Raw genomic sequence first — 13783 nt, 5'->3', positions numbered from 1 at the left:
GCTTCATTGGTGAACAGGAATTCCACTCTACTGTTGGCTAATGCATGCAATTAATGCCAACTTCACAGCCTCATTTTGCTACCGCTGGTATTTGCCAGAATCGAGAAAAGCAAACCCAGCAGCTTCTGTATGATCAAAAGCCACTAAAAGCTAATCCCGGCCCTTACTTCCAATCTTATTTCCTCAATCTCTTACAACCTCCACCCAGTAATTCCCATTCTGTCCTCACTTGTGGGTGAACTCGGTCCTTCTTGAAACATGGTCTCTGGTGGGTCAATAGCTGGAAGGTAGCACTACTCCCAATGACATCGCCTGAAATGGACAGCTGTTGACTTTGGATTGGCTGGCCGCTCTCAGGGCCCAGTATTTACACCCAGTGATCCTTAATCCCAAGAAAGGCCTAATAGTGGCCACTTAGCTGTGTGATAGGTACTTAATATGATGGGCCTTACCCAAGGTGAGTGAGATCCCCGTCACCTTGATTAAATTCCATTCATCTAGTATGAAAGATTACTATCTTCAAGGTTAATACCTTTAAGGTTGACACCCTTAGAAAGCCATATTGCATTTAAAAAACTGTATTTAAATAAAGACAGTAGACAAAATTACACATGAACTGATGTGGTTTTACTGCATTTGACCAATCATTGATTCAAAACTAATCCATATAAAAATTCAACCAAGATTGACACCTTCTGCCCAATTATCACAGATTACTCATAACCAGCATATTTTAAATATATCACTGTGAGATTTTTTTACAGTATACGTGGACCTTTCTACTAAGATTACTTTGTTTATCCAGGTCCGAATGCAGTTATTAAAAACACTCAGTTGATGCACATGGTAGGTTGTACAACACACAGAATGGGTGTAGATGTGCTTCACAGAACAGATGAGCAAAGGATACAAAATGTTACTGCTAGGTAAGACACCTTAAACCTCTGTAACAGTAATGAAAATCAAACACCATAACTGCTTTCCTGGAGTATAATCTTATAACCTCTACTGATCAGTGCTAACATCAGTTCATGTATCAATAAGCATTTTTCTTTATGATTCCGTTTTTACCTTTGCATACAACTCTTGAGTAGCAGTCTGTATATCTTTATCATATATATGCATATAGTATGACAAATGCTTATATCAGCATAAAAAGATAAGCTAAATGACTATATATGAAGACAACAACTACAACTCTCACGGCACTGCCATTGGTTAACTTTACTCAAGCATCATAAAAAGCTGAAACTCAAGCTACAGTAAGAAAAATTGGTTGTTACTGAAACAATGGTGAAGTATTTATAGCCAATGGTGCTGAAGTATATTTATCTTATCAACTTTTTTAAAAAATCACTTTCCACTAAAAATTGATATATGAGCTCAGAGGATGAGCGCAAATCTACTGCTAACAGGCAACCAACACAAGTATTTATTTTTCATTGCAAAAGGGAATCGATACAGTCTGCTCATTTCCCTTGCAAATTAATTGCACCATGCATTTTTTTTCACTTGCAATCTGTTAGTGTTGTCTTCACATAAATTCATATAATGGTATTGGTCATTTCTTCATACACATACACCCTATCGCGTGTTGACAGGTTTATAAGGACACAGTGGCAGCCGTGGGTGCTACAGGCTCCTTGACGACAGCCTTTGAATCCTTGCAGTCCTGAGCTGTGGTGCCTGAGCTAGTCTGTTTATGATCCGCTTTCTGTGCCAGATGTTTGACTTGTCTGTAAAGATGAATGGATCTAAATTAGTACAAAAACCTGAGGCACACAATATCAATATATTTAAATTGATTACAATTTACAACACTGTCAGTATAAAAAGAGAACACAATTACAAAATAGTGGACCATAACGACATAAATATATTCATTACAGTAAATGAGCGGAAAGAAATACTATCATATGAGATGTTTTGACACATTGAACTAGTGTTTGCCAAGTGCTTTGAAATTCAATAAAATCACTTCCAGAATGAGCAGACATTTTTAAGATTACTTAACTTTCTGAGTTGTCATCAGGTAGCTCTCATGCTGCAAGCATACATTAGCAAACAGTAGACTACGAGATGTTTCAGCACATAGGAGGCTGGTGAAATCTACACCTGCACTAGTTAAGGGAGTTATAACAGTGAATCTATAATTGCAGCATGAAATTACTATACTATTGTTTTAAAAAGTTAATTACCAAAGTGTCTGATCTACTGAGTATTTTGAACATTTTCTGCCTGCATTTCAGATTTCCAGCATCTGGAATGTAGTAGCTTTTGAATGAAATTATACATTTGGGCTGGGATTCTGAAATAACAACTGTGCATTATGTAGAAAAGCAAAGGTCGTCTTGGCTTTGACGTCTGCCATGGTCAAAAAAACTTCACAACATTCACAGTCTAGGCCCAAGTAGCAATGCTCCAAATGCCTTCTGGAGCTGCAGTATAAGTCAAATTTTTAGAAGATAGCATAGATTAATTGGAAGGAATTCAAATAACACATTCATATGTGTTATTGTGAAGTTGGTCATTTAATATTATCTGGATGTTATTGCTTTTACACAAAAGCGAAAAAAGTCTTTTGAAAGTAAAGCACACAAATGAATATTTTGTGATGCTATTTGCAAAACAATCATGGGTCTGTGTTATTTTTAGCTTTGGGTAAAAGCAACAGGGCCACCTTAACTTATTTTCAATATTTTCCTGGTATGTTAATATTTCAGATTGATTCTGCCTTATTGTCCTGGGACTCAGCTGCAGATAGCAGAATATGCTGAAATCTTAGATAGACTGTAGAAAACATTTAAGTTCTAATTATCTCTACACAGAAAATTTTGTGGAATATGACAATTAGAAATAACATTTCTCACTGTAAAAGTTTAGATCTGAAGCAATCCAGATTTTGAGTTTTTCAATTTTATTTTCCAATTGATTTCTCAATAAGGTAATTCTAATTGCATAATGTCCTGGCTCAGTCCACTTCTACTACTGTGCCTATTGTCTTTTGGGTTGGGATCTGAAAGCAATTATCTGAACTTTTTCAAAAATACTTGCAGGCATTGAGCCAATAGATGTCAAATAATTCAATACTGGCAGAGGCAGATTAAGGAGATCACAAACTTCTTTGGAATTTATGAAAATTGTAAACAGACCAAAAAAAAATTAAATGTAAGTTATATTAATCCACCAGGATAGATTCTCACACCAAAATCCTGGAACAGCATAATGTTTAAACTTGAACCAGGTAAATTAAAAGGACATTATAAATGTTTAAGGGGCCGCACCATCAGAATAAGCTTCAGATAAATGTAAACAAAGGAACAACAAAGATTCTCTGGATCAGTCCCACTCTCCTAGGCCTTGGAAAGCTTCACTAACAAAGGAAAGCAATGCCACATTAGAAGAGGATCCATGGTCCTCCTTTGAAGAAAAAAGCAAATTGAAAAGTCATCTAAATAAAATTAATTTAAAAATAAAACAACCAAGATGAAAATAATTGGATAGAAATTATGGGGCATCTATTTTCTGGAACATTTGCATATAACAGAAGAATAAAGATCTGCATAAATTGTCTGATGTTGAAGCATTTGAAGGAAGGGTTTGGGTGTTAACTCAGTTACAAATTTGTCTCCAAGTCAGAAGATTGTAGGTTCAAGTCTCACTCCAGAGATTCGAGCACATAATAAAAGACACCTATTTGAAACTTTACAGGTATAGAAAAGATAAATAAATAATTGTCAGACAGAAATGTCTTTGCACCAGAAGGTCAGAACTATACATTTAGCAAACCAAGTATTGTCATTATGGTAATGGTAACTAACATTGTCTGGGAGTCTCGTCAGAGAGACTTCAAACTGCAGATTCTGATAGAGCTATCGGCTTGTTACGACGTGGAGTTTTTCATGCAAGCTTTCCTGTTGGCAGGGCACGTAACAGCATAATAACGACTTTCATTTTTTATAACAGGTTTAACAGATATGGAAAGACTAGAGAAGCTGGAATTGTACTTTTTAGAACAGAGAAAGAGCTAAAAGGAGACTGACAGATTTCAAAGTCACAATAGTTTTGTTAGAAGCTCAAGACCAGGCTCAAGAGACTGAATGGTCCAATCCAGTTCCTAGACTATTTTCACTGGTGGAAAGGTTGGTAATCAGAAGACACAGATTTAAAGTGACCAGCAAAAGAACAGAAAGTGATGTGATGATACTTTTTTAAAAACATGGTGAGTTGTGACCTGGAATGTGCTGCCTGAAAAGGTGGGAAATGTAGATTCAATAGAAAAACTCAAAAGAACAATGGATTAAAACTAAAACAGGAAATGAGGACCATCTCCCAGTGGATTATTTTCATGCTTTGGGAAGGAGCAGAATTCGTTGGGAACATTTACAGTATAAATTAAATAGTGACATTATGGTGTAAAAATGATCCACCAGCGATACTCTTAAAGTAATAAGGACTGTTGCAGGACAGATGGATACAATTAAGCCAAGGATGAATAAAAATGATTACTGGTAACACGGAAGCAGAAATCATAAGCAGAATCCTATGGGTTCCTCAGCAAAATGGGCTATGGCAAAATTTGTGGCAGAATTGGGTGAGAAGTCTGCCAAGACCTATCTCGATGTTGGGAGCATCCCACCTCATCTTTTATGCATTTCCAGAATGATGACAGGAGTTCCTCATTTGGCAAAAACGTGTTGCCAATTAAGGGGGATTATTGCTTGATAAATGGCTTATTAACATGGCAACTCACTTCATTTAATACTCATTTTACCAGGTGTGACTAACAAGCTGCATGAGTATTCTCGACATGGAAATTAGAGAGGGTAATTGGCGACTTCAGCTTGTTGTTTGCTGCAAAGGAGCTCCATTTTGGGCATCAAACACCAAAATCTCAAGGCACAGTCCATGGGTACTAGCTACATGCATCCTATGATGCCAGACATTGGCACCCGGCATGTGTCTGCCTGTAAGAACCCTCATGGCATATCTTAATCAACTTACAGGACACTATGCACTTCAATGAATATCAAAAACAAGTGAATTCTGTAATAGGAAGTTCTTCCAGAACAATAAATCCTTGCTGTTTTGTTGAGTGGGGCAAGGCAGGCACACACTGCTCTAGCCTAAATATTGCAAGCCAGAAATTCTGACTGAACTTTGCTGTCTCACTGGAGACATTCTATTTAATGTCTTATATGCAAATTTTCTCGGCAAAGTATTTTAAGTGGTCTTGGACCTTTTTTTCAAAATAGTACTACTTAAGGAAAATAAAAAGTTATCATAGTGTGTTCTAAAAGAAGCAGTGATTTCTGTATTTTGATAAATCACTTGTTTTACTCATAACCTTTAAGTTTCAAGTCAGTTCCAAAGTATATATTTTAAACCTACAATAAGTAACAGCTGCTGATGGTCCCTCTGCTAATACAATACCTTTCACACAGATTTGAAACACTGCAAACATTTATTACTGCAAAACCCAGTCACAAAAATATAAGTTCTAGAGCCACTCATTTCGGGAGATTTTGTGGAGCCGTCAAGAGCAAGAAATGTGGCTTGTGGGATGACATAATTGGACAGGATTTGACTGATAAAGTGAATGGTCTATTTATGATGTATCAAAAGTTACACAGAGCTGTACCAGGTTAACTCTGGTAATACATTTGCCTGCTATAAGTACTTATTAACGTAAGATTTTCTTTTAATTACATCCTTCAGTGTCGCACGAAAATCTCATAACATGATTATTTAAAGGTGACCTGCAACAGTCAGGTTTGTGCAGTTGTGTGTAAATAAGCAGTTTTCCTTCTTTAAATGTACAGCACAATGGAGGGGAGATGGAGAATGGCAGCTTGAATGGAGGTGTAGGACCTGCAAAGGTGAGTCAGTGGTGGCATTAGAGGGCATGGTGTGTAGTGGAGTCTGGGGCAAGGAGCAGTGGAAAAGGATCCAGGAGGGACAAAGGGCTTGGGCCAGGGCATCAAGGAGTAAAGTTGGAAGGGTCTGGGTAACGTGGGGACAGTAAATCAAATAAGAAAATACGGGACTGAAAGAATGATGTCAGCGCTGTTGAAACGAATATTTAATGCAGGGTAATGGCTGGCAGAGTCCTTTTGAGGCTTTCAGATTACATACAACATTTTAATTGCTGCTTGCTGAGAGTGATGTTGGACAATGACCTTTACAACGCATTGAATGATGGGCTAGCTGACCCTGCAAGTTCAGCCACGTCACACAGAAGGTGTGCAGGACACTGGACACTGACAAGAACAAAAGGAAACGTGCTTAAGTCTAGTGTAACCAACCAAGAGGTGAGCCAGTACACTCAGATCTCTGACTAAGCTAGTCTCAATAAATAATTACAATACACTCATTAATGAAGTGAAAGTAATGTAAATATGAAATATTTACAAGTAAAATATAAATTTGAAGAGCACACCCATGCCAATTTTTTGGTTTCACCGAGCTGAATTTTATCAAAAAATTAGCCAAGTATCAATTTTGGGAAGTTTGGTGGAGGGTTTCTCATGAGCTGTAGCAAGTTATCTCACACAATGCTCCAGTGCTCACCTCATTATGTTCGTACCATACTCCTATTGCTATTATGCGCTCAGCAACGGTGGAAATACCACAGCCATGACCTGCCATTGGGTTCCAACCACTGGTGCCATATTAAAGCCCAGCCATGCACCAGATCAAGCGCCAAGAGTTGCCTGTCACAGCGCATTTAGTACCGGGGAATGAAATGTTTCTGAGGATGACACTTCATTGCACACACAAGCTAAACCACAAGTAAATGTACGGTTAGTTTATATCATTACCTGTCTGATCGACTGACATTGTAGCTATCTAGTAACTACTAGAATCAGGCTACACAGGTTACCTGCCCTTAGTGCCATACCATCCTAGAACACTGTATAAGAGAGTACTACTCTTTCCGTAATGCCCATTATAGCACATCTCCTCATTGCTCAATGAAGGAACATTGTATGATGGAAGGCTTTCAAATAGTTGAAAATGTAAACTTTTATTGAACAACAGCAAAAGTGAAGGAAAAACAAACAAACAAAATAAAGCTGCATTTACTTCTGTGAGCAAGCAGGGACCACTTACCATTTGAGTAACAATTTTACCGTCAATAGATGATCACTGCATTCAGCTCACATTATTGGAACTGCATGTGAATTAACATCCAGTGTGGCATGTCACACCTACTGCAACACCACTCTATCATGCTGAACATGATTCAGAGATAGTAGGAACTGCAGATGCTGGAGAACCTGAGATACCAAGGTGTGGAGCTGGATGAACACAGCAGGCCAAGCAGCATCAGAGCCTTCCTGCTCCTCTGATGCTGCTTGGCCTGCTGTGTTCATCCAGCTCTACACCTTGGTATGCTGAACATGATGTTCCTCCTGCTCATCATCCTCATCTTCCTCCTTGAAAGATGGCTGCTGCTCTCCCAGCTCTTTAGCGTCCATCAGATCCCCTCTTTACCTCCTCCAGGTGTGCAGAGCACAGCATGCTAGAATTTTGTGGCACACTCATATCTGGAAGCTGTCTCCCTCTCCCTTTCTCCCATCTTTCCACTCTCTCTTTCTCTCCTTCCGCTACCACCCCAAGACAGATCCAATTTTTAGCAGGCCTGTCATCAACTCCATGACAGCCTCAGTTGAAGAATGAGCTGCATTGTATCTATGCTCAGCCTTTGCCAGGGGGTTCAGGAGGGTTATGTAATGGAGTCATCAACCATACTTGCAGATGGTAGCCCTAGTCTCCCAGTAACCATTCTTGTATGGCATCAGAACCTTGAAACAAATGAGGAACATGAGACTTCTCAAGGGCATAGGCATCACAGCAACTCCCAGGGTACTGGATGTACACTTCTAAGGCGTAGTGAAAAAAATCTGCTGTGTTACGAAATGGCCCTCTTAACAAGACATGTACAATTTATAGTAGCCTACGCCGGAAGACTGGAGGTTGGTTAAAGTGATGCCACTATTTAAGAAAGATGGTAAGGAAAAGGCAGGGATCTACAGACCAGTAAGCCTGACATTGGTGGTGGGCAAGTTGTTGGAGGGAATCCTGAGGGCCAGGATTTACTTGTGTATTTGGAACGGCAAGGACTGATTAGGAATAGTCAACATGGCTTTGTGCTTGGGAAATCATGTCTCACTAACTTGATTGAGCTTTTTGAAGAAGTATCAAAGAAGACTGATGACAGCAGAGCAGTGGATGTGATCTATATGGACTTCAGTAACATGTCTGACAAGGTTCCTCATGATAGACTGGTTAGCAAGGTTGGATCACATGGAATACAGGGAGGACTAGCCATTTGGATATGGAACTGGCTCAAAGGTAGAAGACAGAAGATGGTGATGGAGGGTTGCTTTTTAGACTGGAGGCCTGTGACCAGTGGTGTGCCACAAGGATCAGTGCTAGGTCCGCTTTTTTTCATCATTTATATAAATGATTTGGATGTGAACATAGGACGTATGGTTAGTAAGGGTTGCACATGACACCAAAATTAGACGTGTAGTTGACAGGGAAGAAGGTCACTTCAGAGTACAACAGGATCTTGATCAGATGGGCCAATAGGCCAAGGAATGGCAGATGGAGTTTAATTTAGATAAATGTGAGGTGCTGCATTTTGGAAAGGCAAATCAGGGCAGGACTTAGACACTTAATGGTAAAGTCCTGGGGAGTGTTGCTGAACAAAGAGACCTTAGAGTGCAGGTTCATAGTTCCTTGAAAGTGGAGTCGTAGACAGATAGGACAGTGAAGATGGCATTTGGTATGCTTACCCTTATTGGACAGTGAACTGAGTATAGGAGTTGAGAGGTCATGTTGCAGCTGTACAGGACATTGGTTAGGCCGCTTTTAGAATACTGTATGCAATTCTGGTCACCCTTCTATAGGAAGGATGTTGTGAAACTTGAAAGGGCTCAGAAAAGATTTACAAGGATGTCGCTAGGGTTGGAGGGTTTGAGCTATAGGGACAGGCTGAATAGACTGGGGCTATTTTCCCTGAAGGCTGAGGGGGTGACCTTACGGAGGTTTATAAAATCATTAGGGGTATTTACAGGATAAATAGACAAGGTCTTTTCCACAGGGTAAGGGAGTCCAAAACTAGAGGGCATAGGTTTAAGGTGAGAGGGGAAAGACTTAAAGGGACTTAAGGAGCAACATTTTCCACACAGAGGGTGGTGTATATATGGAATGAGCTGCCAGAGGAAGTGGTGGAGGGTGGTACAATTACAACATTTAAAAGGCATCTGGATGGGTATATGAATAGGAAGGGTTTACAGGGATATGGGCCAAATGCTAGCAAATGGGACTAGATTTATCTAAAGTATCTGGTTGGCACAGACAAGTTGGACCAATGGATCTGTTTCAAGCTGTACAACTCAATGACCTGGGGGAGGAAGATAAAGCAGTGTGATCTGGCAGAGATGGTATCTTTAACAGCCTTGGGCTGAGGATTGAAAGGTCCCACACAAGAGCCCAGTGGATCTTTATGCAACCAGTTGCATAAAAATTTTGTGCAGCTGTCACCTTGACAGAAAAGGCGATAGGACGGCCAATCCCTCCTTAAGGTAGTGCATGCATGTGTGCATTGGAGTTTTATATAGCAGAGTTATAAGACATTGGTTCATAATTGTTTACCTATGGCTAAAATAAATAGCAATTCTTGTTAACTACAGAACCCTAGTCTGTGCTTTCTGTCAGCCTGGGACTAAAATACAGGTATTTGGGGGAATTCTACATTTTTTAAAAAAACTTTAACTTTTGTGATGACTGGGAATAGCAGGGCTTGATTTTCAGAGAGGCATAATAGTGGGAAAAACCAGAAACAAACATAGAAGATTCTTAGTTGACGTTTCGAGTCAGGACCCTTCTTCAAAAATGGGGGAGAGGGAAGGGACCTCAGAAATAAATAGAGGGAGGAGGAGTGGGGCTGGGGAAAGTAGGTGGGATGGTGATAGATGAGTGCAGGTAGGGAATGGTGGGGATTGGTCAGTGAGGTGGGAGGAGAGGATAGGCGAGAGAGAAGATGGACAGGTTGTGTCAGGTCAAGGAGGCAGGGATGAGAGGGAGGGTCGGTCATGGGATGAGGCCGGGGGTGGGGAGATTTTCAAACTGGTAAAGTCCACTTGAGACCATTGGGTTGTAGGCTCCCAAGGCAGAATATGAGGTGCTGCTCCTCCAGTTTCCAGGTGGCATCATTGTGACACTGGAGGAGGCCTAGGATGGACATGTCACCCAGGGAGTGGGAGGGGGAGTTGAAATGGTTCACAACCAGAAGGTGTTGTTGCTTGTCGCGAACAGAGCGCAGCTGCTCTACAAAGCAGTCTCTGAGCCTCCGCTTGGTCTCACCAATGTAGAGGAGGCCACATCGGGAGCAGCAGATGCAATTGACCACTTTGAAGGTTGTGAAGGTGAACTTCTGTCTGATGTGGAAGGTTTGTTTGGTGTCTTGAATGGAGGTGAGGGGGGAGGTGTAGCACTTCCTGCGGTTGCAGGGAGAGGTGTCAGGGGCGGTGGGGCTAGTGGGGAGTGTGGAGCGGACGAGGGAGTCGCGGAGACAGCGGTCCCTATGGAAGGCAGATAGGGGTGGGGAGGGAAATATATCTTTGGTTGTGGGGTCGGATTGCAGGTGGCGGAAGTGGCGCAGAATGATACATTGGATACAGAGTTTAATGGGGTGATATGTGAGGACAAGGGGAATTCTGTCTTTGTTTTTGTTGAGGGGAGGGGATGTGATAGCAGAAGTGCGGGAAATGCAAGAGATGCGGTCGAGAGCATTTTCGACCACCAAAGGGGGGGGGGAAGTTGCAGTCCTTGAAATAACAGGACATCTGGGATGTTCGGGAGTGGAATGCCCCATCTTGGGAGCAGATGCAGCAGAGGTGGAGGAATTGGGAGTAGGGGATCGCATTCTTGCAGGAAGGTGGGTGACAGGAGATGTAGTCTAGGTGACTGTGGGAGTTGGACAGCCTGAAGGCTCTCCACTTCTTCCTCTCTCGCAGGCCCAACCAGTACCCCTCCACTGACACCCTGTTTAACCAAACTCACCCTTACCCCTAACAACTTCTCTTTCAACTCCTCCCACTTCCTACAGACTAAGGGGGTGGCCATGGGAACCTGCATGGGCCCGAGCTATGCCTGCCCCTTCATAAGATACGTGGAACAGTCCTTCTTCCACTGCTACACTGGCACTATTCCCCACCTCTTCCTCTCCTACATCGATGGCTATATCGGTGCCGCCTCATGTTCCTATGAGGAGCTTGAACAGTTCATCAACTTTACTAACACCTTTCACCCCAACCTCAAGTTCACCTGGACCATCTTCGATACCTCCCTCTCCTTCCTGGACCTCTCTGTCTCCATCTCTGGTGACTGCCTCAAAACTGACATCTATTTCAAGCCCACTGAATCCCACAGTTACCTAGACTTCTCCTCCTCTCACCCACCTTCCTGTAAGAATGCGATCCCCTACTCATAATTCCTCTGCGTTTGCTGTGTCTGCTCCCAAGATGGGGCATTCCACTCCCGAACATCCCAGATGTACTCTTATTTCAAGGACTGCAACATCCCCCTTCGGTGGTCAAAAATGCTCTTGACCGCATCTCTTGCATTTCCCGCACCTCTGCCCTCACATTCCCTCCCCCCAATAAAAACAAAGACAGAATTCCCCTCGTCCTCACATATCACTCCACTAAACTCTGTATCCAACGTATCATTCTCTGCCACTTCCGCCACCTGCAATCTGACCTCACAACGAAGGATATATTTCCCTCCCCACCCCTATCTGTCTTCTGTATGGACTGCTCTCTTTGCAACTCCCTCGTCCACACTCTCCACTAGCCCCACCACCTTTCCCTGCAACCACAGGAAGTACTAAAACTGCCCCTACACCTCCCCACCTCACCTCCATTCAAGGCACCAAACAAACCTTCCACATCCAACAGAAGTTCACCTGCACATCCGCTAATGTGGTCTATTGTACCTGCTGCTCCCAATGTGGCCTCCTCTACATCGGTGAGACCAAGCAGAGGGTTGAGACCGCTTTGTAGAGCACTTGTGCTCTGTTCGCAACAAACGACAACACTTCCTGGGTGACATGTCCATCTTGGGCCTCCTCCAGTGTCACAATGACGCCACCCAGAAACTGGAGGAGCAGCATCTCATATTCTGCCTTGGTAGCCTACAGCCCAATGGCCTAAATGTGGATCTTACCTGTTTCCTGCTCCTCTGATGCTGCCTGGCCTGCTGTGTTCCTCCAGCTCCACACTGTGTTATCTCTGACTCCACCATCGGCAGTTCTTACTATCTCTGAGCAGGTTCTTTGTAATGTCAGCAGTCAGCATGCATATTGCATACAAATGACAGTTTAGCATAAGCCTCCAGACAATGGGATACAGACTTCTCCAACAAAGAATGCCACACAATACCTCGACATGGACTTCAGAATAAGGTCCCCGTGTTAAAGTATACAGCACAAGCCACACTGCACAAATACAGTGAGGACGGGGGACTGTAAGTGCAGTAGAATTATTGATATCCATGCCCCGAGAAAACAGCACTGCATATAACAGCTTGTTGGAAAATATTCACTGTACAAGATGTGAAGAAATCACCTTCATGTCATTGCGCAGTCTATGGAATCTTGAAATGTCTTTGTGATTTGTGGCCTACAGGCAAGACTTTTAAGGTTACCTGTGATTACTTTTGCTTCACAGAGAGAACTATGATCTCTGTAATGATCAACGACATGCTCAGGCGGCCATTGTTCATGGACCATAACCTGAGATGTTGGGGTCTGCTGTCTGAGTTGGAGGCCTGGAGGAGCAAGTGGTGGGCTGGAGGGGCCAAGTACCCACTCTGACTTACATGTTGGGAAATGATGCCATCCAGTTTCTCTCTGGCATGTGGGAAAATAGGAAACTGAACATCAATGCAATGACATTAACTACGAATGACTTGCAAATGGACAAAAATATCCTCTTGCCATTCACTGGCAGGATAGTCAACTTGCTGTGCAAAATATTGAATTGGACTTCTTTTTTGATGTCGAGAATCTCACTCTTCTGCACTTGCCAAATTTTCCGAACTCATTTGCCATTGTGCACATCATTCAGGAACTGGGAAAATTCAGCTTAATAAGTCTTACTGTGATAGTAATGCAGTCATGGAGGAAATTAATGGCCATGATGTTGCACTTTCCTGTTTAGCCAGCAAGCTCTTTTACAGCTTATCCATAGCTGCAGCATTGTCAACTGACACCAATGAAAACCGTGCTCTGCTGCTAAGTTACCCATTTATTTCATGCATGCTACTGGCAATTCGAATTTTAATTATAATGACATTGAGGTCTACAGCACAGAAAGAGGCCATTTGGCTCATCGATTCTGCGCCAGTCACAAGCAACCACTTAACTATTCTAATCCCATTTTCCAGCACTTGGCCTATAGTCTTGTGTGCCTTGTACTGCAGGAACCAACTAAAAAAAAGACAGGTGCACAGTTCCATTTACAGCATTGGGAACAGCACATTGTTGGCTGCCTAGGAAAAGAAAATTGAGCTGGATATAAATTGATGGCTGACCTAAAAACACCAGATTCTTGCTGGGTCAGCTACATTAAAATCATCCCAAAGACAGTCACACTAGCGTAAGAAAGAATTGGCTGGATGGACAGACATACAAATGAGTTTAGGTCAAGAAACAGAAAGATAGCCAAGTATGGACATTGAAACAAAGTGAATTTTGTTTTAACAAGGT

At 42.1% G+C, this 13783-nt stretch overlaps 1 protein-coding gene across 1 annotated transcript in view; it reads right to left on the bottom strand.

The window, feature by feature from the left end:
* Window positions 1–605: 605 nt before the first annotated feature.
* Window positions 606–13783, bottom strand: part of stau2 (staufen double-stranded RNA binding protein 2) — a 263804-nt gene continuing 250626 nt past the window's right edge. The window contains exon 16 of the mRNA XM_048595666.1: window positions 606–1736. Coding sequence (XP_048451623.1) covers window positions 1604–1736 — 133 coding nt within the window. The 3' untranslated portion in view covers window positions 606–1603. The remainder of the gene's footprint in view (window positions 1737–13783) is intronic.

This window comes from Rhincodon typus, chromosome 4 (assembly GCF_021869965.1).
Source record: "Rhincodon typus isolate 14 chromosome 4, sRhiTyp1.1, whole genome shotgun sequence".
Lineage (NCBI taxonomy): Eukaryota > Metazoa > Chordata > Chondrichthyes > Orectolobiformes > Rhincodontidae > Rhincodon > Rhincodon typus.
The sequence above is the reverse complement of the archived record's forward strand: the minus strand, read 5'-3'. Positions and strand labels throughout refer to the sequence as shown.